The sequence below is a fragment of the Phocoena sinus genome, chromosome 4, assembly GCF_008692025.1.
Source record: "Phocoena sinus isolate mPhoSin1 chromosome 4, mPhoSin1.pri, whole genome shotgun sequence".
Lineage (NCBI taxonomy): Eukaryota > Metazoa > Chordata > Mammalia > Artiodactyla > Phocoenidae > Phocoena > Phocoena sinus.
In genome coordinates this window covers 63,360,534-63,387,772 of record NC_045766.1, presented here as the reverse complement: position 1 = coordinate 63,387,772, position 27,239 = coordinate 63,360,534, and the positions used below count along the sequence as shown (strand labels likewise).

At 41.4% G+C, this 27,239-nt stretch overlaps 1 protein-coding gene across 1 annotated transcript in view; it reads left to right on the top strand.

Annotated features, from left to right (window-relative positions):
- The window catches only part of DGKG (diacylglycerol kinase gamma), a 166,705-nt gene that overhangs the window by 12,077 nt on the left and 127,389 nt on the right, over positions 1-27,239 (top strand). Inside the window, 4 exon segments of the mRNA XM_032631658.1 lie at positions 3,255-3,331; positions 11,118-11,283; positions 11,862-11,924; positions 26,286-26,456. Of these exon segments, the coding sequence (XP_032487549.1) occupies positions 3,255-3,331; positions 11,118-11,283; positions 11,862-11,924; positions 26,286-26,456 (477 nt within the window).

Here is a 27,239-nt window from a genome sequence, read left to right as displayed (position 1 = left end):
AATTGAGTTATTTGTAGTGAGATGGATGGACCTAGAGTCTGTCATACAGAGGGGAGTAAGTCAGAAAGAGAAAAACAAATACCATATGCTAACACATATATATGGAATCTAAAAAAAAAAGGTTCTGGAGAACCTAGGGGCAGGACAGGAATAAAGATGCAGATGTAGAGAATGGACGTGAGGACACGGGGAGGGGGAAGGGTAAGCTGGGATAAAATGAGAGAGTGGCATGGACATATATATACTACCAAATGTAAAATAGATAGCTAGTGGGACGCAGCCACATAGCACAGGGAGATCAGCTCAGTGCTTTGTGACCACCTAGAGGGGTAGGATAGGGAGGATGGGAGGGAGATGCAAGAGGGAGGAGGTATGGGGATTATGTATAGCTGATTCATTTTGTTATAAAGCAGAAACTAACACACCATAGTAAAGAAATTATACTCCAATAAAGATGTTAAAAATAATAATAAATAAGTTTTTTAAAAAATAAAGCTAAGGAAGTAAAATATATAGTATATTAAATGGTGGTAAGAGCTATGGAGAAAAATTAAGCAGGAACGAAAGATGGGGAAAACAACAAAACAAAATTCAAGTGAAATCACTTTCTTGGTTCTCAGTCAGAATGCTGGCTCTGTACTACTTTTGCAGAAGCCGCACCAGGAAGACCCATGCTCCAAATTTTTCATTTTTTAAAAAATTTGGCCATTCTGGCTGAGCTGAAAATCTCCCATTGAAATAGATTCTAAAATATAGTGTTTTTTCCTAAATATTTAAGCTACTCATAGAATAATTTGAATATAATTTATGTGTGACCTTAACTGAAATCTGACCTAATTCTAACCTCTCTTCCATTCTGTTGCCTGAGTGGCTTTTAAAAAATAGACCTGGTTATGTTACTGTACTACTCAAAAAGTCTTCAACAATTTGAAATCAATGTCCTTAACTTGGCATTCAGTACTCCCACAAATCTGTCCCCAGACTACTCTCTGGTTCTAACCTTGCCTAAAGGTCCCGTGGTGCCCATCTTCAAATCTTTGTTCACCCTGTCTCTTCTGAGAATGCCCTGTCCACTTCATGTCTGCCTTTCAAAACCTAACTCATTTTTACACCCCAGCTCAAATGCTACCTCCTTCATGGGGCATCCCCAATCCCCACCTTAACCCCTCTCTCATCCTAGTTTTACTTATTCACTGTTATTTTACTTCTTCCCCACTCTGTGCTTCCAAGAACTTCATATCATTGCCACAGCATGAATTACACCTTTCCTTGTGTTAGCAAATGTTTGGGAAGTAATAGTGAATGTGCCTAAGGAAAAGGAATACAGACTTTTGAGCCAGACTAGACCTGAGTCAAAACCCTGACTCTCCGGGCTTCCCTGGTGGCGCAGTGGTTGAGAGTCCGCCTGCCGATGCGGGGGACGCGGGTTCGTGCCCCGGTTCGGGAGGATCCCACGTGCCGCGGAGCGGCTGGGCCCGTGGGCCATGGCCGCTGAGCCTGCGCGTCCAGAGCCTGTGCTCCGCAACGGGAGAGGCCACAGCAGTGAGAGGCCTGCGTACCGCAAAAAAAAAAAAAAAAAAAAAAAACCCTGACTCTTAGGCAAGTCATTTAACTTTTCTGACTTTCAGTTTCCTCATCTGTGAACTGAAGAAAATATTACCAAATCTGCATGGACTGGTAGGGGAGAGCATATGAGAATATGCAGTAAAGGTCTTTAATAAGGGGTAGCTATTATTACCACAGTTATTCATATCCTGTCCCTAACTAGTTCATCAGCAGTACCTAGCAACATCTTACTCTCCATAGTGTTTTCTGAATTGACTGGAAACAACCCAAATTGATGGCATCTGCTGCCTGGATCTCACTGAGCTATTAGTTTTCCAACATCTGTTTCGAATTTCAGAAAGAAATGTCCATTTTTAGGCAACAGCAGTGTTTTCCTGTGGCATCTCAATATGTCTCAATCCTGAAATGATTATAACTTGTGCTTGATTGAATCCAAGTCAGCAAAGTCATGGAGAACAGCCCAGCCCACAAGCACATCCACTTTACGTAGGCCTAAGAAAGCATAGCCCTCTGTACAAAGAGCCCAAACACCAAGGAACACTATATCAGCTTTTAATGACATTGCCCTTTGTTCAGATGTTTAAATTATGACAATAATAGAGCTTAAGCTCTTATTTATCCACAATACTGTGAGACAGAGAGAGTGTAGAAATCCTGGTTTTCTTTGATGTCTAGAGTACTGGTAACTACTCAAGATGTTATAATGACAATTATTGACTCCCTTCTCTTGACTCTGAATTCCCTTATAAACTAAAAAAAAAGAAAAGAAAAGAAAAGGAACTCCACAATTTTCTCCAGTAGTTTCTAAATTATTTCCTATGGAAAGCAGAATTTTCTAAACTACCATGCTTTATGAATCCTGTCTCTGTTTCAGCACCAAGGACAGAACCCCGCCAGGCTTGATGCCCACCCATCCCATTTAATTAACAAAATTTTAAATGTTTTAAAATTTCTGCTCAGATGTTTATTCGATCATCTAATATATTGGTTTTCTGAACACTGGTTATATGTCAGGCCGTGATATGGTATACAAAGGCTTACAGCTCTCAAGGTTGAACTGAGGCAGGAGATGAGCAAGAAAGGCAAGTTAATAAATATAACACCATATGACAGGTGCTGTTACGGAGTTATGTACAAGCCATGTGGGAGCCAGGGGAGGGAGTGATTAACTCTGACTAGTAAAGGAAGGCTTTTCAAAGGAGTTGACATTTGAGCTGGGTACTGAGAATTGAGTGAAGTTTGTAATGCAGAGAAGAGACTCCATGAAAAAGTACAGAGCATATTAAGAAATTTCTAGAAATGTGGTTTGATGTGGCTGAAAAATTGAGTGAGTGAAAGATTAAGGGAAGAGATAAGGAATAGGCTAGGTCAGATCACCAAGTACTTGTATACCAAGCTAAGGGTTTAGGCTTTATCCTGGGAAAGTTAAGAGCTGTGTAAGGGTTTTGAGCAGAGGCATGATCTAATCAGATTTGTGGTTTAGAAAGATACTTCATACAGAAAGAGAGAAAATATACTAATAAATAAATAAATGAGAGGGCAGAAGGGCAGATGACGGTGACATTCCTCCATGTGGTTCTGGAATGAGGGCTCACTCCATCATAATCAGGATTAGACACGGAGAATTTACTTGGCCCAGCTCCCATTCACTGTTCACCATGTTTCACATATGGATTATGTCTCTCCAGATTCTTCCAAGAAGATAAATGATGTCTTGGCTGAATTTAATGAGGGTGGGAGCCTCAAACAATATGACCCACATGAGGTAAGAACATTTTCATTTCAAGCCTTTAAAAGCCCCACGTTCTAGCCTTCCCATAATTTGTTCCTCTCTTAGAAGTTTAGCTCACTTTGAAGAACATGATTCTCAACATGTTTTCTCCCAAGTTTCAAGTGAGCCATTGATGCTACCTGGAATCATAAGTTCCTCAAGTCTATTCACCTTCTCACTATCCTAGAAGGCCACATCATACCTTCTCTTCTCTCCTCAAATCTCTCACTCCTCCTCCCTTTCTCAATTCCCAGTTATCAACTGTGTTTTCTACATCACTGAGAAAATAGAAACAGTCAGAAGCAATCTTCCCCCAAATCCTCACCTTATGTGCCCACCTAGCTGTACCTTTTCTCCTGTAATTAGGGACAAGCTTTCCATGCTCTGATCTCAGTCTAACCCCTCCACTTGTGCACTCAGTCCTGTCCTCTTTGGTCTATTGACAGACATTGCTTCAACAACGTATTCCTTTCTCACTCTCACTCCATCTCCTTCCCATCAGCTTTCTCTATGTATTAGATCTTCCTCATCAACAAATAAACATACTGCTCTTTCTCCTGCATTAAAAAACCTTTTTCCGGCTCCACTTCTCCCTCCAGCTACCACCTCATTTCTCTCCTGTCCTTTATAACAAGTAAGCTGTGCAAAAGATGTGTCTATACTCATTGCCTCCAATTTCTCCTCTTCCCACTTTTCTGAAAGCTCTTCAAGCAGCATGTAACCCCCACGCCTACACTAAAATCACTAGTCAAAATAGCCAAGGACCTGCATGTGGCTAAAACTCAAGTCATTTTACTTAACAGCATTGCACCTGATTGGTCAAATCTTCCTACACTTCCTTCACTTGGTTTTCAGGACACTATACTCTTCTGATTTTCCTCTTACCCCTTTACTTGACATTTCCACTTAAAAATCAAATAGGTATCTCAAAGTTAACATAAGCTAAACTGAGCTCCTTGATCTTCCTCTATAAAACCTGTTTTTCCATCAGTCTTTCCCATTTCAGTAAATGACAAGTCCAGGCTTCAAGTTATTCTGCCTAAAACTATGGAGTCATCATTGACTTTTCTCACATCCCACATCTAATTCATCAGCCGCCTCCATCATTTCTACCTTCAAAATACATCCAAAATCCAGACACGTCTCACTACCTGCTCTGCTATCACCCTGACCTGAGGCACCACCATATTTTGCCCAGATTATTGCAATAGTCTCCTCTTAGGCTCCCTGTTTTTGCTCTTGACCTTGAAAGTCTATTCTTTACACACATCCTGAGCAGTCTGTTAAAACTGAAGTCAGATCATGTCACTGCTGTGTTCCACAATCTTTTATGGTCTGCCCACCTGGTACTCAGAGTCAAAATCAAGGTCATTACAATCTGTATCTCCCCTACTATCGGACCATTACAATCTGCATCTCCCCTACTATCGGACCTCATATCTTGCTATTCTTCTTCCCATTTTTTCCCAGCCATATTAGCCTCCTTGATGCCTTCATACAAGCCAAGGCTGCTCTAACCTTAGCACCTGTGCCCATGCTCTGGCCTCTTCCTGCAATGTGCCTCCCCCAGATATCCATATCATTCATTCCTTCACCTCCTGCAAGTGTTTACTCAAATCACCTTCTCAGTGAATGTCACATTCTCTATCTAAAATGTTAAACCCTCTTTCCTGACACTTCCTATCTTCCTGCTCTGCCTTATTTTCCTCCTTAGTGCTTCTCACCATCTGTCACACTGTATAACTTACTTATTTAATTGTCTATCTCCCCGACTAGAATAGTTTTGTTCACTGCTATGTCCCCAGTGCCCAGAAGAGTATCTGGCTTATAGCAGGCACTCAACAAACATTTGCTGAATGAATAAGTGCATGCAAGACCTCCCCTACTTTCAGATTCAGCTCATCTAATGTTTCTTGAGCATCCAGGCACTGTGCTGGATGCCGTAGAAGATATGAAGATGAGAAAGCATAGTTCCTCCCCTCCAGAACTTACTTCCTACTGGCAGGGCCAAGTTTAAGAGCCATGACCCTGGAAGTTATGCTCTTAGGTTAGACTCCTAGCTTTGCTGCGAACCAGCAATGTGGCCTTGAATATTTCACCTCTCTGGGCCTCAGTTTCCTCTTCTGTGAACTGAATATATAAAACAACCAAAAAGAAAGACTTTGAAGCTTGCAGATGAGTGAATTAAATAAGATGCTTTTTGCAAAATGTCTAACACTTTAAGGACACTTAAAAATAGTGCCCATTATTATTACCCTTCTATTACCTTTCGCCAAAATGTTTTAAACTCAACTCCCTTTTCCCCGGTCCTGGGTCCTTTTATGAGGGCTAATAGCAGAAAAGCAACTGATCAGCAGGACAAACTTGGAAGGAGGCTGGCCGCTTATTTATTCATATTGTCATCCTTTCAACAAACCTTGAGTCAACTCCTTCTCTTCTGGGCCCTGGAAGTGAATCAACAGAGCCCACACCCTCGAGGTACACCTGAGAGGTGCTTTGAATAAAATGCACTGATCACCTGAGAATGAAGCAGGAGGAAGGGTGCCAGAACAGGAGCCAGATTGAGAATGCACCCTTTCAAAGAACATTCCTGAGGAGGAACCATGTGGAAATGATGCCAAAGCCAGCAAAGAACTTGTAGTCCCCCAGTCCCCACCCCCACCTCCAAAAACACAGGAACAAAGACTGGCGGGGGCTGCTCCTTCGCCTGTCCGCCCTGAAGCTGACGAGAGTGGGAGGGGAACAGTTTGGTCAGGGCTGCCAAGGGTGTGAAGGCCGTAGGAGCTTTCAGAAGCAGGCCCCTGCCTCCATCAGGCTGGCCCCCGCTCTGCCGTGTCCTAGGGGAGCTCCGTCACTCTGATTTCATTCTCTCTCACAGTGTGGCTGGCTTCAAGTAGGTATAATGTCCCAGCACGGGGTTCAGAAACAACAAGGGTTTAAATTCTCTTGAGTTTGGTGGCTTACTGCTGCTAAAATGTCTCAACAAGAAATGAGTTAGCTGTGGGAAGGGGCAGGTTGCTAGGAAAGGGTGGCTGGGAATAAAAGTTTGCAGAGTGGCAGGGCTCCATCTGGCCATGACAAGCGTGCCCTTGCCCATCGGCACCGAGTGATTCTCTGGAGAACAGAGCACAGCTGAAGATGGCCAGAAAGCAGACGGAAACAGTGCAACCAAAAAGGTAGGGGGGCCTGGTATCACCATGATCTGAGACTCAGGCACACCTTAGCACAAAAGCACAGCTCTGCCACTTGCTTTATGACTTGAGCAAGTCATTTATGTTCTCAAAATTTTTTTCATCCACAAAATGGCAGTAATAGTACCACGTCACACTGTTGTTTTGAGACTTAAGTAAGATCACGTATGTACAATGCTCAATAAACGCTCCATCTAGTTCTCCTTCCTTCTTTGACCTGTGGAAGAATTAACAATTGCCTAGCTAGTTTCCACATGAAAGTTGCAGTTTCTGGGGAAAAAGAAAAAATATCTGAACAATGGCAGTGTCTAAGATGTTGCTCAGGGCTCTGAGAGTTGTCAGCGTGCTACATAGTGGTTGTTTATCTGGTTTGGGCAGAGTATGGGCCACTCCCTACCCATCACACATGTACCAAGCACCTACCCTGAGCCTGGCCTGTGCTCATAAAGAACTTACTCTTTTGCAATCCAGATATCACTTTGGGAGTGGCCCTCAGTCACATTTCCTTGCCTACTGAACTTGGGGTGCTTAGAGGGAATGGCAGGGAACACGATGTCAGCACCAGGGCCTGGGACAGATCAGATACTAGAGCAGGAGCATTGGACTAGGTGTCAGACGATCAGGCTTCTGGTCTCGCTTTGCTGCTAGCTGGCTGGGGCAAATCAGTAAAATTCCAGAGTCTCAGTGATGTAAGGAGATCTAGTCTCCTCTGAGCTCTTCTGACATGAATGCTCTGTGTTTCTGGGCTTATTTTATGCCATTTTGTTCCCCAGGATAGGGCCATAAATGGTTGGACATGTGTTCAATCATCATGGTTTTCTAAGTTCTCATAATAGTTTGTCAGTTCTTCTGCTGTGACACTCACCACTGTTGACCCTGTGTTAGAATTATTTCAATACCTTTCCCACTGAGTCTCTTAAAGGTATGGACTCATGCCTAATTCACTGGTGTGTTCTCCAGTGGTGCCCAGCACTGTGTCTTGTACTTGGGAGACTCAGTACATATATGTTGACTGAACAGACCCCACAATGATTGATGACAGCCAAGTGTACCGACTAGAAACCCAACGTCCATTAAAATACCTATTAGGAAATACCGTGCTAGGTGGTGTGGAGGATACAAAGATGAAATAAGACATTTCCCTACCTTCCAGGAGCTCTAGATCTAGTCGAGGAACTAAGGTGTGTATGTCATGAACAACTATATATTGCGAGGGCAGCAGATATGGGTGTCCCAAGTCAGGAACCAACGTGGAAATGTATAGCAATTCAGGCACAAGAGATCATACCAGGCTTCCTGGAAGGGGTGGCATCTGAGTTGGGCCATAAAGGATAACTGGAATTTTAACAGGTAGAGGAGAAAACAGTTCATGTAAGTACATGGAAGCTTGGCCAGGAAAGAACACAGAGATCAGTGTGGGCAGAATGTGAAGGTACACACAGAGAATTGTAGGAGAAAAGAGCAGAATGGTCTCCGAACTTGAAGTAGCTACAAATCTAGGTTGGAGTGGGATTGTGGTAGGGCTGTGAATCCCAAAGGATTCAGGGAGTACACAGGACGATCCACTGGACTGTAGGAATCCTGCATATTAGACTTTCTATTTACATTGATTTTTATCTCATCTAATTTCTAATTTCTTTGTGTGTCTTTTATAATGTATAGTAGCGGAGCAGAGTAGTACGTATTTATAATGTATAAGTAAAGATAAATGACAATGTGTGCTTGAAAATCTTACAGAAGGGCGCATGATTTTAAAAGTTTGGAGACAAATGATGTCAACTCTCCCATGGGCAATTAGAAGCCATGGAAAGTTTTTGAGTTGGGAAGCAGTCTGATCAGAGCTGTGCTTTGGGAAGATCACCTTGGCAAGGATGGAAAAGATGAGAGGACTAACAGATGGAGGTGGAGGCAAGGAAGCCTTTGAGGGGTGTTGCAGTTGTCCAGATAGGACACATGGAACAGGAGTAGAAAACCAGGAGCATGGGGGACTTCAACAGCTGCCTCGTCAGGGTGGGGCCGACGGGCAATGGCTACAGAAAAGACCTGGATATGACAGACGTTGCGAAAGAACAGTGGAAAGAAGGAAGGGACAAGAATTGATCTCAGACAACTGGGAGTTCAAGGTGAGCCTGGAATATTTGGAGGATAATGCTGCCATTGACATAAATAGAAACTGTAGGGTCAGAAAGAGGAACTGGTTTAAGGAAGAACCCAATAGAAGTTTAGAGCTTGAGATCTTCTGGTCCAGCATTCACAGTTTGCTAAAGAAAAACCTGAGGTTCAGAAAAGGAGGAAAATGTGGTGGACCTCAGACCAGCCACGAGGTCTCCTGAATCTCACACTGATCTTGTTTGAAGATCTTTCAGCTTTGGTTTTTTAAGAGCATCATGTAAGACTTTGTTTAACTGAATTTCCTTTTTTACTAAATCATTTAGTATACGCTGTTTTCCAGAAATATGCTGATAGTTTTCAATTTGAGACCAACCAGAAAAAAAATTAACAACATTTTGGAACTCAAAACTATATTGTAAAACAGTACTGGTCGATTAAAATAGTGCAAAGGAAAGGACGATGCACAAAGAGCCTTTTAAAATAAATTAATAATAAAGATGAGAAGATCTAAAACAAAGACCATTGAATTTGTGACCTTCAAGAGAGCAGATTCAGAGATGATACGCTAGAATCCAAATCGAATGGATTAAGGAGGTGAGGAGAAGTGTGAAGGGGAAGGGAAGAAGCACAGGCTAGTAGCTCGAGCAGCCGGCAGTTTCTTTGGAAGAGTGACCTGAACGTGCTTGCAGGTAGACAAGCAGGTGCTGGGAGATGCCATCAGAGGCAGGGAGGGTGGAATTGCAGGTCATTATGGGTTCCGCTGGGAAAGTGGGAGGAAAAGACTTTGCTGATGTGTACTGGGAAAAAGAGGATGTGTGTGGAAGGGACATTCTGAGGTGTTGAGGCAGTGGAGACAGGGACAGAAAGAGTACAAGAGAGAGCCACAGAGATTCTGGGGCAGGAAAGGCAGAGAAATAGAGATTGATGCCTGTCACAAGAAATGTAAGTCCACCATTTGCTTAGAGATGCCTTCATCTGGTAATGAGCCTTCATTATCCTCTGTCCAACTGAATCAGGCTTCCTTTACTCTGCTAAAGAGATGTTTAAATAGCCCAGCCTGGGGCTAAGGAGAAACTGCCTCGCAAGCTCCCTCCCAGTGGGGTCCAGAGGGCATTGCTTGTTTTAAGGACCAGGACTTTGTATCCAAAACCTGATCGTGCACGTGCCAGCCAACTCTGGTTCTGCAAAGGCTCCAAGATCTCCCAGAAGAGACAAGGGGTTAAATGCTTACCAACATTTTCAGAGAGAGCCAAGTAGGCTCCCAAAAAGGGATTTTTATCGCTATTATTCACAAAAGCCTGCACAGCAGATCTTGGAGGAGTGCTTCCTCAGATGATTTCCAGGAGCATCTGCTGATTTGATGAAGAATCTGATGCCATCAAAGCACAAGCCAGTGATGACTCACTGCGCACCGTTGTTGCCGAGTGTTTGCTGAGTGCAGCAGCCCTTTCTGGCACAGTTCTCCCAACCTGGGACCAGAAGCCAGGCAGCACTGGGCGACATACAGCAGGGAGAGGTTTTGGCATGTTTCTTGGTTTTACCTTCCGTCCTTGGCTTCCTGTTCTTCTCTCCTGGTGCCTGAAACCTTCACAAGGACATGTTTTGAGAGCAGTCGAGCCAGACACACTCCCTCCCCTGGTATCTTGAGGGTTGTCCAAAGAAGGTCAGTTATGAAAGTAATGAAAGATGGAGCCTGTTCTTTTTTATTTTCTGAGACCTGAATCCTCAGGAATCACATCCCTCACAGCATAAGCAGAAAATTGACATACCGCAGAAGAGCGATTTCTTCTCCTTGTGTTTTCAACTACATCCCTCTTCGTCCTTTTTTTTTTTTTTTTTTTGCGATACAGTTCATTTATGATATTATATTGGTTTGAGGTATACAGCATAGTGATTCAATATTTTTATAGATTACACTCCATTTAAAGTTATTACAGAGTGATGGCTATATTTCCCTGTGCCGTACAATATATCCTTGTTGCTTTTTATTTTATACATAGTAGTTTGTATCTCTTAATCCCATACCCCTGTCTTGTCCTCCCTGCCTCCCTCTCCCTACCATTCTTCTTCATCTTACCTAGGATTCCAGGGCACTGACCTAGTCCTGCCCATTAGAGACAAGACCCCCATGTGGTCCCCGACTCAGGCAGAGCCCTCACTCCCAGTGCTCAGTCTTCAGCACCCCCTTTTCTTCCTAAACTTAGACATGCCTTGTCACGAAAGCCTCCCATGGTTCCATGGCCCACCAAGCCCCAACACACAACCAACAGCGTCTTCTCTTCCTCACGTTCTACCCCCACTGCCTATGCTTTTCACGCTCTATCAACTCCCAGGCCTTTTCATTCCTGCCCCCACCAATCACTCCACTCCCTTCTGCTTCCCTTTCCATTGCCAGCTCCCCCATTCCTTCTTCTGCTCTCCCACCCTCTGTCTCTTCACTTCTCTCCACTGACTTTTCCCTCTTTATCCCTTCTCAGCCTATTAGCTATGACGTCTTCAAGCTGTTCATGAGGGCGTACCTGGAGGTGGACCTTCCACAGCCACTGAGCACACACCTCTTCCTGGCCTTCAGCCAGAAGCCCAGACAGGAGACCCCATCCCACCCAAAGGAGGGGGCCAGTAACAGCGAAGCCAGTGGCCCAGGTACGTGGACCAGCATTCCCCAAGATGGAAGGGAGATTTTGCAGCTCTAGCCCACTTGCCACAGGTTCAGCCTACACTCCTAGATGGTCCTCTGTGCCTGGTAACTTCCCTATGGGGAAGAGGGGGAAACAGAGACCAGGGAACCAAGACTCCTACCCTTTCAGGAAGCCCTGTCTGATGGATCTCTCAGTAAGAGAAATAAAAAGGGCATAATTCCTGCCACTCAGGATCAGAGGAGAGGATGGGGAGAAGAGGAGGCACAAACTAATGTATGGCAGGGGCAGGTGGGCCTTCCACAAAAGCTGCCAATCCCTGGAGAGCACATTCAGCTCTTGTGCCCAGGCTGGGACTAGCCTGGGAGAGTCACAGGAGGGGAAGGGTGTAGTTACTGTCTTTCTGGAGTTTGGGCTATAATGGGGGAGACACTACCAACCCCAATAAGTGAGCATGAACCCAGCTGACACCAGAGACATGGGCATAACCCAAGTGATCCAGACTTTGTGGGAAAGCCTCCTACCTGCCTCTCTAAAAACCTAGAGGGCATGGGCTGGTCACTACATCTTCTTTTTATTCCCCAGATTCCAACATACAGAATGCAGATAATGCTGCCAAAGCAGACGAGGCTTGTGCCCCCGACGTGGGTAAGTCTTTGGGGGAGGAGTGGGCAGTACCCCATCCTTGGGGAAGGCGGGGAATCTAACCAGCAGTTTTGTCTCCATGTAATTGTATGCCTTTGAGCAGATGTTGTCTGCCTCCACCTCTGGGGCCCCTGACACTCAAATGTGTTGGGATTCTGAGGCTGGATGAAGGGTCTTGCTTCATTTGTCCCAAAACAGGGCAGGTCAGGACTTTGGTCAGCTCATTAGATGTTTACCTCTGACAGGTCTGCCTAGCCAAAGAGGGGAAAAGGAGAAAGTGTACGGTGAGGGGAGGAGTGGGCAGAGGAAAAGAGAGAGACAGAGAGTGTCTGGGGAGAAATGGCCGTAGGGCTGAGGTGGAGATGACGCTACCAGTGAATGGCTGAAGGGGGTTACGGAAAGAGGGTAAGAGTGTGCTCTGGTTGATTTCCCACAATATTTACATGCACTTGTTTGAACAAGTTGAGAGGAGCAAGAGGAAGCCAGCTAATGTTGTTTTGAAGATCTATTTGCCAGGCACCTGCTTTATTGCATGTTTCACCTTAGCCTTTGCAATCATGCCACGTCACACACTGAGGAGCTGAGGCTGTAAGAGATTACATACCACTGTGCGAGCTGAGGAGCTAGGGATTCAATCCAGAATTGTCCATCCTCCAAGCTGCTGCTCTTTCCTGCACCAAGATAGGAAGCAATGGTCTCTCTTGAGGTGCCTTGGACTAAGGTTTGTCTCCACGTAAAGGCACCAATTTGGTTAGGTCCTAGTGGAATGATCAAGGCTGCATTCCCAGTGGAGCCCCCATCATGATGCCTGGCTGTCCATGCACCGTCTCTTGGGTCGTGACTGATGTGGAACCTTCCCTGGCACATTTATCAATGGGAGGCCATTCCTCTGTTGAGAGGCTATTGACAGGCACAGTCCCAAGTGCAGAAGCTCCTAGTAAAACTGGAAAGAGCAAAGATTATCCTCCTTGACCTCTGTTCTAAGATGTAGCACAAATTTCCTGGACACTGTCAACCTAAGCTGGGTCAGGTAATAAGCATATTGTTTAAGAATCTGGACTTCAGAGACAGACTTCCTGGGTTTGACACCCAGCTCTGACAACACCTAGCTCTGAAACCTTCGGTATGTTTGAACAATGTCTCTGTGCCTCAGTTTCCCCATCTGTAACATGAGATGACAGTAAGTGTTGATATGAAAGTTAAGTGAGTTATGTGTGTAAAATGCTTAGTATAGGGCCTGGAGCAGAGTAAATGTTCAGTAAATATTAGCAATTATTATTCAGGCCACCCTCCAGAAGTACACTCTATTCTCAACTCATCATGTCTGCCAAGATCTCCTTCAGTCTGCACCCTCAGTCTCCAGTTGTGTCAGATGGGCATCCTCTTCTCATGGAAGGACTCTCAGGGACTGTCTCCCTCCCAGGTTGCTCTTGGAGCTTCACATACAAAGACTCAGAGGGACAGACCTTATTTCCTTTGCATTATTGTTTGGAAAAGATTGATGCACATTGGTGAATTCCAGCTCTTGGGATGTGCCCAGGGGATAAAGATGCAGTTTTCTTGTATCTTTCAATATATATTATATACATACATACACACATGGCAGAATAGGTAAGAGATAATACAACTGAATGAGAACTAATTGTAACAGAGACTTAGGATGAGAGAATTTCTTCGAGTGGGTGCTAGATGTAGTTCTCATCTTTTTTCCAGTCATTGCCGAAAGGGCAACTAGAGGATTATAGAGTTTTCAGTGTGTAACTGAAAGACTGATGAGATCAAAAATTCACTCTGAATGGAAAGCAGAACATGGTTGGGAAAGGAGAATTGCCTCAGGACCATAAACTCAGCAAAATCCAGACTTCTCAGAGAGCTCCAGAAAGCAAGGATTAAGAGTATTGGTGCCTTCCTGAGTTCTTCAGGGACAGCAGCAGGGCAAGACTGTGCAAAGTATAGGCTCACCCACGCGTGCTAGGTCTAGGGCCCTTTGGTCAAATGGATTAAAGTCATAAATAAGTCTTAAATCTTATTGGGAATAGAGAGGGCATTTTATGACATAAATCATTCTCATGGTAGAAAGAAAAGTTTCAAACTGGAAGCTTTGAGATTATTCTAAACTCTCAGCAAAAAAAATCAAAGAAAAGCGTCTTTTTCTTTACCCAGATTCTTTACCAGAGATGTTCTTAGTCCAAGTATCTGGAACTTCAAGAGGAACCTGAGAGAAGTTACACTTCATTCCCTGAGGTTCCAAATTGTCTGGGCAGAGTTTGTTTCAGTGGCTGAAGTTTCCAAGGTACCAAACAAGGACTTAGTGGGGATCCTGTCATTATGTGATATTTGAGAAAAGATAATGAATGATGATAATAGACCTTGGCTGGCTTATTTGACCACCATGTTTATTTGCAATATCTGTATCATTTGGGGTCTCAGAACAACTTCCAGAGACTTGCTCCTGGAGAAGTGATTTGTCATGCACTGTTTTCCCATGCATGCAGTATATCAGTCTCCTGTGGTCCAGTCATGAAAGGGCAGTTATCTGACTGCTGGCCCAGGGAGATGTACAGCATTTTTTCACCCTCTTTTGTAACTTGTGATGTTAAGTAGCAAATCCTTTTCCTGTTGGGCCACCTTCCATGAATGTCTTAATTAGATGCCCCTATTCACCAAAAACAAGAATGTAGGGACAGGTGGACACCACAGAGCAGGGCCTCTGCCAATAAGGAAGAGCCAAGTTCTGGAATCACCTTAGATCAGGCCATCTGTTGAAAATTCCACCCTTTTCCTGTTGCCCAAGAAGAAGAAACTCTATTCTCATTTGATATGGCTGTTTGTGCCTATCAGATCAAGCTCCAAGCTCAGATCTAGAACAACCCGCTTTAAGTTATTCATTCCCAGAGCCAGGTGGGGGCATGGCTGGGTCCATAAGCACAGCAGACAGGGGTTTCACTGAGTCCAGAGGTCAGCTCAGAGCCTTGAGCAACATGTCATTGTCAGGATGTCAGCTCAGGAAGGGCTGAAATCACCCTTCCCTGAATGCCCATGGAAAGGTGGGATAAACAATGTGAACTTCATTCTCCTGGTTTTTATTTAGTTCCTCAGGCTATTGAGATGGTTCAGCAGCTTGGACTGTTGGAGTCTCAAGGAAAGTCCCTCCATTTTTTTAAATATATTTTTCCAGTTTTAAAAGTAACACATTGTATCAATAAAAAAATTTTCTGAAGAGTACAAAAAAACTAAAGAAACAACAAAATCACCTAAATCTACCAATGTGATCACACACACACACGTGCACACACACACACACACACACACACACACACACCCCTATACATATGTATCCTTGTAGGGTTTTTTCCATAAATTTTTTACAGAACTGGAATCAGACTGTATATATATAATTTTGGATCCAGCTTTGTTTTTCACTTAGCACTATATTCACAAACATTATTCATGTCATTCAAAACTTTTGGTAAACATCAATTTTAATGCAAGTCTGTCTGTTAACAGATGAAAAAACTGAGGTTGGGTGTGGGGAATAAGCCTTCTTATGCAAGATCACACACCATTTAGCACAAACCCAGTTTTCTGCCTCTAGCTTGACGCTCTTTCCACACAGCCCAACTGAAAGGTAAGAAGTAATATAGAGACTAAGAGAGAAGGTGGAACAAGTCATCTCTGCCCAAGAACCCTCATTTAGAAGGGTATGTGATGTGGCACCTGGGCAAAACCTCTGTGCTCTGGAAGAGGGTAGTCCCAGAGGGATGTGCTTGGATGGGTGTGGGTTAGGGTTATTTCATGTAAGGCAGCATGAGCAGGTAGGACACCAGTGGGACTGTGTGTCACTCAGTCCCTCTGGGCCCCAGCATTTCCACTGCTGGACTGAACAGTAGACCTCAACGAGGACTAGAACAGTGGCTCAAGATCCAGTCAAAGCTCTGGTAACCAAAGGATCTTTGGAAAAGGCTGTAATAATGTTTTTTTAATTGAAGTATAGTGGATTTATAATATTGTATTAGGGACTTCCCTGGTGGTGCAGTGGTTAAGACTCCGCGCTCCCAATTCAGGGGGCCCAGGTTCGATCCCTGGTCAGGGATCTAGATCCCACATGCATGCCACCACTAAGAGTTTGCATGCCACAGCTAAGACCCATGCAACCAAATATATATATATATATATATATATATATATATATATATATATATATAATATTGTGTCAGTTTCAGGTATACAACAAAGTCATTCTGGTATATATTTTTTCAGATTATTTTCCATCATAGGTTATTACAAGATACTGGATATAGTTTCCTGTGCTATACAGTAAATCATTGTCGCTTATCTATTTTATATGTGGTAGTATGTATGTGTTAATCCCATACTCCTAATTTACTCCTCCCCCCACTCCCTTTCCCCTTTAGTAACCATCAGTTTGTTTCCTATGTCTGTGAGTCTGGTTCTGTTTTATAAATAAATTCATTTGTATTATATTTTAGATTCCACAAATGAGTGATATCATGTAATATTTGTCTTTCTCTGTTGACTTACTTCACTTAGTATGATACTCTCTAGGTCTACCCACGTTGCTGCAAATAGTATTATTTCATTCTTTTTAATGGCTGAATAATAGTCCCTTGTATATATATATACACCACATCTTCTTTATCCATTCATCTGTCAATGGACACATAGGTTGCTTCCACGTCTTGGCTGTTGTAAATAGTGTTGCTATGAACATTAAGGTGCATGTATCTTTTCAAATTAGAGTTTTCTTCTCTGCCCAGAAGTGGGATTGCTGTATCATATGGTAGTTCTAGTTTTCGTTTTTTAAGGAACCTCCATACTGTTTTCCATAGTGGCTGCACCAATTTACATTCCCACCAGCAGTGTAGGAGGGTTCCCTTTTCTCCCCACACTCTCTAGCATTTATTATTTGTAGACTTTTTCATGATGACTATTCTGACTGGTGTGAGGTGATACCTCATTGTGATTTTGATTTGCATTTCTCTAATAATTAGTGATGTTGAGCTTCTTTTCATGTGCCTGTTGGCCATCTATATGTCTTCTTTGGAGAAATGTCTATTTAAGTCTTCTGTCCATTTTTTGATTGCGTTTTTTTACATTCAGTTTTATGAGCTGTTTGTATATTTTGGATATTAACCCCTTGTCAATTGCATCATCTGCAAATATTTTCTCCCATTCTGTAGGTCATCTTTTCATTTTGTTGATGGTTTCCTTTGCTGTGCAGAAGCTTTTAAGTTTGATTAAGTACCATTTGTTTATTTTTGCTTTTATTTCTTTTGCCTTGGAAAAATGATCTAAGAAAATATTGCTATGATTTATGTCAGATAATGTTTTGCCTATGTTCTCTTCTAGGAGTTTTATGGTGTCATATCTTATATTTAGGTCTTTAAACCATTTTGAATTTACTTTTGTGTATGGCGTGAGGGTGTGTTCTAACTTTATTGATTTACATGTGGCTGTCCAGCTTTCCCAACACCACTTGCTGAAGAGACTGTCGTATCTCCACTGTATATTCTCCACTGTCGAAGATTAATTAACCTCAAGTGTATGGGTTTATTTCTGGGCTCTCTATTCTGTTCCATTGATCAATATGTCTGTTTTTGTGCAAATACCATGCTGTTTTGATTACTGTAGCTTTGTAGTATTATCTGAAGTCCGGGAGGGTTATGCCTCCAGCTTTGCTCTTTTTCGTCAGGATTGCTTTGGCAATTCTGGATCTTTTGTGGTTCTGTATAAATTTTAGGATTATTGTTCTAGTTCTGTGAAAAATGTCATGGGTAATTGGATAAGGATCACATTAAATCTATAGATTGCTTTGGGTAGTATGACCATTTTAACAATATTAATTCTTCCAATCCAAGAGCATAGGGTATTATTCCATTTCTTTGAATCATTTTCAACTTCCTTTATCAATGTTTTATAGTTCTCACCTCCTTGGTTAGGTTTATTCCTAGGATTTTTGTGGGGTTTTTTTGATGCAATTTTAAACAGGATTTTAAAATTTTTTCTGATATTTCATTGCTAGTATAAAGAAATGCAACAGATTTCTGTATATTAATTTTGTATCCTGCTACCTTGCTGAATTCATTTATTCTAACAGTTTTTGCATGAAGACTTTAGGGTACTCTATGTAGAGTATTATGTTATCTGCACATGACGACAATTTTGTTTTTTGGTTTTTTTGACAATTTTGTTTTAAAACAGCTTTATCGAGGCACAATTTGGCATAAAATAAATTGTACATGTTTAAAATGTACAATTAATAAGTTTTTATGTCTGTATACACCAATAAAATCAGCACCATATCAATATAATGAAGATATTCATCAGCCTCAAAAGTTTCCTTTATCATCCCTTTCTCCCACCCTCCCTACCCACCCATCTCCATCTCCATCTCCATACAGCCACTGATCTGCTTGTTGTCACTATAAGCCAGATTGCATTTTCTAGATTTTATATGAATAGATTGATACAGTATGTACTCTTTTCCATGTGGCTTCTTTCACTCAGCATAATAATTTAAAAATTCATCCATGTTGTTGTGAGTATCAGTAATTAACATATTTTTATTGCTGATTAGTATTTCAGTATACAGGTAGATATTCCACAATTTGTTTATCCATTCATGTGCTGATGGACATTTGGGTTGTTTCCAGTTTTGGGCTATTAAAAATAAAATATGAACGTTCGTATACAAATTTTGGACAGACAGCTTTCATTCCTTTTGGGTAAAGAACTAGAGGTAGAGATGTTTAGGACTATTATGTTTTCTTAATGACTTGCCCTCTTTACCATTATGAAATGACTCTCTTTATCCCTAGTAATATTCTTTGCTTTGAAATTTATGTTATTATAATTATATTCATAACTAATATAGCCACTCTGGTTAACTAGTGTTGCCATGGTATATCTTTTTTCATTTTTTTACTTTTTTTTTTTTTTTTTTTTTTTTTTTGCGGTACGCGGGCCTCTCACCGTTGTGGCCTCTCCCGCCGTGGAGCACAGGCTCCGGACACACAGGCCCAGCGGCCATGGCTCACGGGCCCAGCCGCTCCGCGGCATGTGGGATCCTCCAGGACCGGGGCACAAACCCGCGTCCCCTGCATCGGCAGGCGGACTCCCAACCACTGCGCCACCAGGGAAGCCCCATTGTTTTACTTTTAATGTATTTGTGTCTGTATATTTAAATTGACTTTCTTATAGGAAGCGTGTTGTTGGGTTTTCTTTTTTAATCCAATCTGACAATATCTGCCTTTTAGTTAGAGTTTTAGAACATTTACATTTACTGTGATAATTGTTATAGTTAGGTTTAAAACCACCATCTTGCTATTTGTTTTCTTTTTTCTATCTGTTCTTCTTTTCCCTTTTTCTGCCTTCTTTTAAGTTAATTGAATTTTTTTATGATTTCACTTTATCTCCTTTCTTATCTTAGTTGTTTTAACTATCACAATCTACCTTCAAGTAGCAGAATTTCATTTTGCATATGCTCTAAGAAATTTACAACAACATACCTCCATTTCTCTTATCCAGGTCTTTGTGCTTTGTACTTCTACATTTTACTTCTACATGTTATAAACCACACAATATGTTATTATTGTCATAGTTAACTATCTTTTTAAAAGATTTAATTCATAAAAAATATTCTTTATATTTATCTATTTGTATTTATCAGTGCTTATCATTCTTGTGTATAAATCCAGGTTTCCATATAGTGTAATTCTAGTGAAAGGATTTCCTTTACCATTTCTTGTAACGCAGCTCTATATGGTTTGTACATTTGAAAACTTCTTTATTTAGCCTTTTAATTCTAAAGATATTTCACTGAGTAAAGAATTCTAGAGTCTGTCATACAGAGTGAAGTAAGTCAGAGAGAGAAAAACAAATACCGTATGCTAACACATATGAATCAGTTATACATATACATATGTCCCCATATCTCTTCCCTCTTGCATCTCCCTCCCTCCCACCCTCCCTATCCCACCCCTCTAGGTGGTCACAAACCACCGAGCTGATCTCCCTGTGCTGTGCAGCTGCTTCCACTAGCTATCTATTTTACATTTGGTAGTGTATATATGTCCATGCCACTCTCTCACTTTGTCACAGCTTACCCTTCCCCCTCCCCATATCCTCAAGTCCATTCTCTAGTAGGTCTGCATCTTTATTCCTGTCTTGCCCCTAGGTTCTTCATGACCTTTTTTTTTCAGATTCCATATATATGTGTTAACATACGTTATTTGTTTTTCTCTTTCTGACTTACTCCACTCTGTATGACAGACTCTAGGTCCATCCACCTCACTACAAATAACTCAATTTAATTTCTTTTTATGGCTGAGTAATATTCCATTGTATATATGTGCTGCATCTTCTTTATCCATTCATCTGTCAATGGACACTTAGGTTGCTTCCATGTCCTGACTATTGTAAACAGTGCTGCAATGAACATTGTGGTACGTGACTCTTTTTGAATTATGGTTTTCTCAGCATATATGCCCAGTAGTGGGATCGTTGGGTCATATGGTAGTTCTATTTGTAGTTTTTTAAGGAACCTCCATACTGTTCTCCATAGTGGCTGTATCAGTTTACATTCCCACCAACAGTGCAAGAGGGTTCCCTCTCCTCCACACCCTCCCCAGCATTTATTGTTTGTAGATTTTTTGATGATGGCTATTCTGACCAGTGTGAGGTGCTACCCCATTGTAGTTTTGATTTGCATTTCTCTAATGATTAGTGATATGGAGTATCCTTTCATGTGTTTGTTGGCAATCTGTATATCTTCTTTGAAGAAATGTCTATTTAGATCTTCTGCCCATTTTTGGATTGGGTTGTTTGTTTTTTTGATACTGAGCTACATGAGCTGCTTTTATATTTTGGAGATTAATCCTTTGTCAGTTGCTTCATTTGCAAATATTTTCTCCCATTCTAAGGGTTGTCTTTTCATCTTGTTTATGTTTTCCTTTGCTGTGCAAAAACTTTAAGTTTCATTAGGTCCCATTTCTTTATTTTTGTTTTTATTTCCATTTCTCTAGAAGGTGGGTCAAAAAGGATCTTGCTGTGATTTATGTCATAGAGTGTTCTGCCTATGTTTTCCTCTAAGAGTTTTATAGTGTCTGGCCTTACATTTAGGTCTTTAATCCATTTTGAGTTTATTTTTGTGTATGGTGTTAGGGAGTGTTCTGATTTCATTCTTTTAAATGTAGTTGTCCAGTTTTACTGTCACCACTTATTGAAGTGGCTGTCTTTTCTCCATTGTATATTCTTCCCTCCTTTATCAAAGATTAAGGTGACCATATGTGTGTGAGTTTATCTCTGGGCTTTCTATCCTGTTCCATTGATCTATATTTCTGTTTTTGTGCCATTGCCATACTGTCTTGATTACTGCAGCTCTGTAGTATAGTCTGAAGTCAGGGAGCCTGATTCCTCCAGCTCCATTTTTCGTTCTCAAGATTGCTTTGGCTATTCCGGGTCTTTTGTGTTTCCGTACGAATTGTGAAATTTTTTGTTCTAGTTCTGTGAAAAATGCCATTGGTACTTTGATAGGGATTACATTGAATCTGTAGATTGCTTTGGGTAATATACTCATTTTCACAATGTTGATTCTTCCAGTCCAACAACATGGTATATCTCTCTCCATCTGTTTGTATCATCTTTAATTTCTTTCATCAGTGTCTTATAGTTTTCTGCATACAGGTCTTTTGTCTCCTCAGGTAGGTTTATTCCTAGGTAGTTTATCCTTTTTGTTGCAGTGGTAAATGGGAGTGTTTCCTTAATTTCTCTTTCAGATTTTTCATCATTAGTGTCTAGGAATGCAAGAGATTTCTGTGCATTAATTTTGTATCCTGCTGCTTTACCAAATTCATTGATTAGCTTTAGTAGTTTTCTGGTGGCATCTTTAGGATTCTCTACGTATAGTATCATGTCATCTCAAACAGTGACAGCTTTACTTCTTCTTTTCTGATTTGGATTCCTTTTATTTCCTTTCTTCTCTGATTGCCATGGCTAGGACTTCCAAAGCAATGTTGAATAATAGTGGTGGGAGTGGGCAGCCTTATCTTGTTCCTGATCTTAGTGGAAATGGTTTCAGTTTTTCACCATGAGGATGATGTTGGCTGTGGGTTTGTCATATATGGCCTTTATTTTGTTGAGGGAAGTTCCCTCTATGCCTACTTTCTAGAGAGTTTTTATCATAAATTGGTGTTGAATTTTGTCGAAAGATTTTTCTGCATCTATTGAGATGATCATATGGTTTTTATTCCTTAATTTGTTAATATGGTGTATCACATTGATTGATTTGTGTATATTGAAGAATCCTTGCATTCCTGGGATCAACCCCACTTGATCATGGTGTATGATCCTTTTAATGTGCTGTTGGATTCTGTTTGCTAGTATTTTGTTGAGGATTTTTGCATCTATGTTCATCAGTGATATTGGCCTGTAGAGTTCTTTCTTTGTGACATCCTTGTCTGGTTTTGGTATCAGGGTGATGGTGGCTTCGTACAATGAGTATGGGAGTGTTCCTCCCTCTGCTATATTTTGGAGGAGTTTGAGAAGGATAGGTGTTAACTCTTCTCTAAATGTTTGATAGAATTCGCCTGTGAAGCCATCTGGTCCTGGGCTTTTGTTTGTTGGAATATTTTTAATCACAGTTTCAGTTTCAGTGCTTGTCATTGGTCTGTTTATATTTTCTATTTCTTCCTGGTTCAGTTTCTGAAGGTTGTGTTTTCTAAGAATTTGTCTATTTCTTCTAGGTTGTCCATTTTATTGGCATAGAGTTGCTTGTAGTAATCTCTCAGGATCCTTTGTATTTCTGCAGTGTCAGTTGTTACTTCTCCTTTTTCATTTCAAATTCTGTTGATTTGAGTCTTCTCCCTTTTTTTCTTGATAAGTCTGGCTAATGGTTTATCAATTTGTTTATCTTCTCAGAGAATCTCCTTTTAGTTTTATTGATCTTTGCTATTGTTTCCTTCATTTCTTTTTCATTTATTTCTGATCTGATCTTTATGATTTATTTCCTTCTGCTAACCTTGGGGTTTTTCTGTTCTTCTTTCTCTAATTGCTTTAGGTGTAAGGTTAGGTTGTTTACTTGAGATTTTTCTTGTTTCTTGAGGTAGGGTTGTATTGCTATGAACTTCCCTCTTAGAACTGCTTTTGCTGCACCCCATACGTTTTGAGCTGTCGTGTTTTCATTGTCATTTGTTTTGAGATATTTTTTTGATTTCCTCTTTGATTTCTTCAGTGATCTCTTGGTTATTTAGTAGCATATTGTTTAACCTCCATGTGTTTGTAGTTTTTACAGTTTTTTTTTACTGTAATTGATATCTAGTCTCATAGCGTTGTGGTCGGAAAAGATACTTGATACAATTTCAATCTTCTTAAATTTACCAAGGCTTGATTTGTGACCCAAGATATGATGTATCCTGGAGAATGTTCCATGAGCACTTGAGAAGAAAGTGTATTCTGTTGTTTTTGGATGGAATGTCCTATAAATATCAATTAAGTCCATCTTGTTTAACGTATCATTTAAAGCTGTGTTTTCTTATTTATTTTCATCTTGGTTGATCTGTCCATTGGTAAAAGTGGCTTGTTAAAGCCCCCTAATATGATTGTGTTACTGTCGATTTCCCCTTTTATGGCTGTTAGCATTTGCCTTATATATTGAGGTGCTCCTATGTTGGCTTCATAAATATTTACAATTGTTACATCTTCTTCTTGGATTGATCCCTTGATCGTTATGTAGTGTCCTTCTTTGTCTCTTGTAATAGGCTTTATTTTAAAGTCTATTCTTTCTGATATGAGAATTGCTACTCCAGCTTTCTTTTGATTTCCATTTGCATGGAATATCTTTTTCCATCCCCTCACTTTCAGTCTATATGTGTCCCTAGGTCTGAAGTGGGTCTCTTGTAGACAGCATATGTACGGGTCTTGCTTTTGTATCCATTCAGCCAGTCTGTGTCTTTTGGTTGGAGCATTTAATCCATTTCATTTAAGGTAATTATCAATATGTATGTTCCTATTACCATTTTCTTAATTGTTTTGGGTTTGTTATTGTAGGTCTTTGCCTTCTCTTCTGTTTCCTGCCTAGAGGAGTTCCTTTAGCATTTGTTGTAAAGCTGGTTTGGTGGTAAGTTGACATTTTTGGGTCAAGCTTTTGTTAGCTAGGACCAGGAAGGCATTTTTTCTAGAGCTAATTTTGCCCAGTTAGCAAGGCAAAACTCTCTAAGTACTCTACTCAATGATTCATGAATTATGGGAGTTTTCTACTCTGATTGCTGGGAATAGACACTATGCTTAGTTCTCTATGCCTTCCAGGGATTGTTCCCTCTCATCCTGATTCCTTCCCCAGCCTCAGGTAGTTTCCTCACACATCTGTGCTAATCACTACTCAGATGAATAATTGAGGAAACTCTCTGCTGATTACTCAAAGGGACCTTCTGCAGAGACAGCTGGAGTTCCCTCTGTGCAACTCCCTCCTCTTCAGTGCTCTGCTTTGTGAACTCCAGTCACTTTGGACTCCCAGGATTCCCAGCTCCATCTCTGCAACTCAGAGAGACTTCCAGGATCTGCCTGGGTTTCCCCTCCCTGTGCCACAGCCTAGAAACTCTTTCCAGTCAGTAAGATGTGGCATTTGTAGGGATCACCTCATTTGTTTCCCATCTCTTGGGATTGCCCTTTGGTGTTGGCCATATGCAATATCCTATGGACCATTGTTTCATATCTTTTGTCCAGTTTTTTTAGTTGCACCAGTAGGAGGGTAAATCTGGTCCCTCTTATTCCAGTTTAGTTGGCATAGAAGTCATTCTAATAGTGTTTTAATGGATGAATAATTTGAGGATATAACATAACTTGGGGCATAATGGGCTACCCTATACAAAGAATTTTTCACCTTTGTCTTATACATTATTAAGTTACGTTTTTCCATAACTTTTCCTCCAGTGATGATTTTAATACTTCTGTTGCATACGTAATTTCATGGCAGTTTTCCCCTACCTCACTCTCCTTGTTATCTCATCCTATTGTGTTTTCCTCTCAACTTGCTCACCCCTGAGGCTTTCTGCTCCTGTTTAATAGAAGTTACACCTTCTTGCAACCTACCGAGGGTCTTGTCGGGTAGGAAATTATTTCCAGAGATCTTGTCCTCTGAGACTTCATGATGAAGCTTCCTTTCCTTGTTTTGCAACTCTGTTTCGTGGGTCCCATGTTGGTCTCTTCACAGGACCCTTTGTAACATACAGAGTATGTCAGTGGCCTTTGGTCTCACCCACTGTCCATCTGGGTGATGGCTAACTCCCTTCTCAAACCACAACCTAACCCCTAGGACCTGGTAGGCTTTCATCTAGCACAGCTCTGTTGGCCTGAGCTGAACTGTTTGCCATTGCTTGGGACCTTGGTTCTCTGAATAAAGAGTGTACTGGTGGCATTGCTTTCCCCAGCAGGCAGTACTATCAAGGCTATCTCTCCCTCTGCCTGTGCCTTCAGCACTCTGTTATTTGGTGGTACAACACTTGGGTTAGATTTTCCACTGCCAGTCTTCCTTTTACCGTTTCCTGTGTTTTCTCTGAGTTGCATCCTCTTATTTGATATTGAGATCATGGATATAAAGAGGCTGGGGAAAAAGAGATAGCCCTTAAAATGCCTCAAAAGAGTATGATTCACACGTAAAATATCAGTGCCTGGTTTTCTGGTGAGTAATAACACCATATTTCTTAACCAGAGGACAAAGAGACAGTCTTCCTACCTGTGAGAAGGAAATTTTCAGAGGGAAAACGCACTCTATTCCTGTGGTATGATAAGCCACTTTCTATACTTTCCTTATGCAACTGATTAAGCTTTCAGTAAGTCACAGTTCTTCCTGGTTTCTGGAAATTAGTTGTCAATCCCAGTTTTCTCTTTCGAACTTTCATCTTTTTATTTATCTTTCAATGCATTTGAGAAGAAAATTGTAAAACAGTATGTTGGTAAATAACCAATAGTCTGGATTTTTGGAATCCCAGACAAAATTACCTCTACAAATTGGGTGTGTTCCCCCCCAAAATTAGGCTAAGTGACATTTACCTGTTGGCTATTGATATTACTAAAAATCACTATCATCTTTTCTTAAAATTCACAGAGCATAGGTGAATTTCTTATAAGGCTATAGACTCTTAAAAGGGTCAGTATGGGGTTCATTCAGAAAGTATGAACTCTACAATCTGGATTTCTAGGGCCGCTGATTTGATCATATCTATGTAATCCATGCTTTTGAAGACACTCATAAAATTCTTGTCTCTACCGTGAAAAGAATGGGGCAACAAAGGGTTTCATGTTTACTAAACATTGTGTCCTTGGATGATTTCCTCTTGCCTGTCACAGAATCTAAGATCACGGAGAAGCAAGTGCCAGCTAAAGACCAAGTGTCCGCGACCCCCGTGGGAAACCATGATGCTCAGTCTTCAGGCTCAGAATCCCCCATAGTGTACCTGAAGGATGTCATGTGTTACCTGTCCTTGCTGGAAACGGGGAGACCTCAGGATAAGCTAGAGTGTAAGTATGTACCCTGTCAAGGGGCTTCGACTTTTTCCTAGAGGAAGAGCTAGTGTCCTGTTTATTGTTCTAAACAGGCTGGAGGTTGATCTGGCATCCTGGGGATGGGTCCTGCCTCCTTGGGGGAGCTTTTCTGCCCTGTCACCAGCAGTGACATGAATATTTCCTAGAATCTTCCCTGGAACACAGTACCAGTTGTATAGGGTGGAAGGTGCATTGGAGACCTTGGTATTGAGAACCAAGATCTGGAAAGGTAAGGGGTCTCTGCAAAGGGTGAAGACTCCCTTCCTTTGCTGGCAGGATTTCCTGAAAGCCTCCAATCAGAAAGCTGCTGCCTCCTCTTAGAAGATTTTTCAAGGGAAGATTTTCAACATCTGTCTTCCTTCCCCTATTCCATGCCCAAGCAACTCTTTAACTATAAAGAACTCTTTTTTTTCTTGAGATCTAATCAACCTCTATCTTGTTAAAACCTATTTCCATGTCTTCACCCACCCCCACCCTAAGTGTTTTGGCCTCTTGAGAAAGAGGGCTAGTTAATTAAGGGAGTTGAGCTTGGTTTCAAAAACATGTCTTCAGAAGGAGAATAATAGCTGGGGACAGAAAGGAAAGCCCACAGTGGCTGAAGCAGCCTGCAGTCTCGCAGGTGACTCACTCTGGGGACGGTCTCGCTGACTTTTGTGAGCCTACAGGCAAACTTTGAAACAGATGACAGGTAGGACCTTGTTAAAAATATATATTGTTTTGGCATCTCTTGGAATCTTAGTAGACACTGAGGGAAAAGCA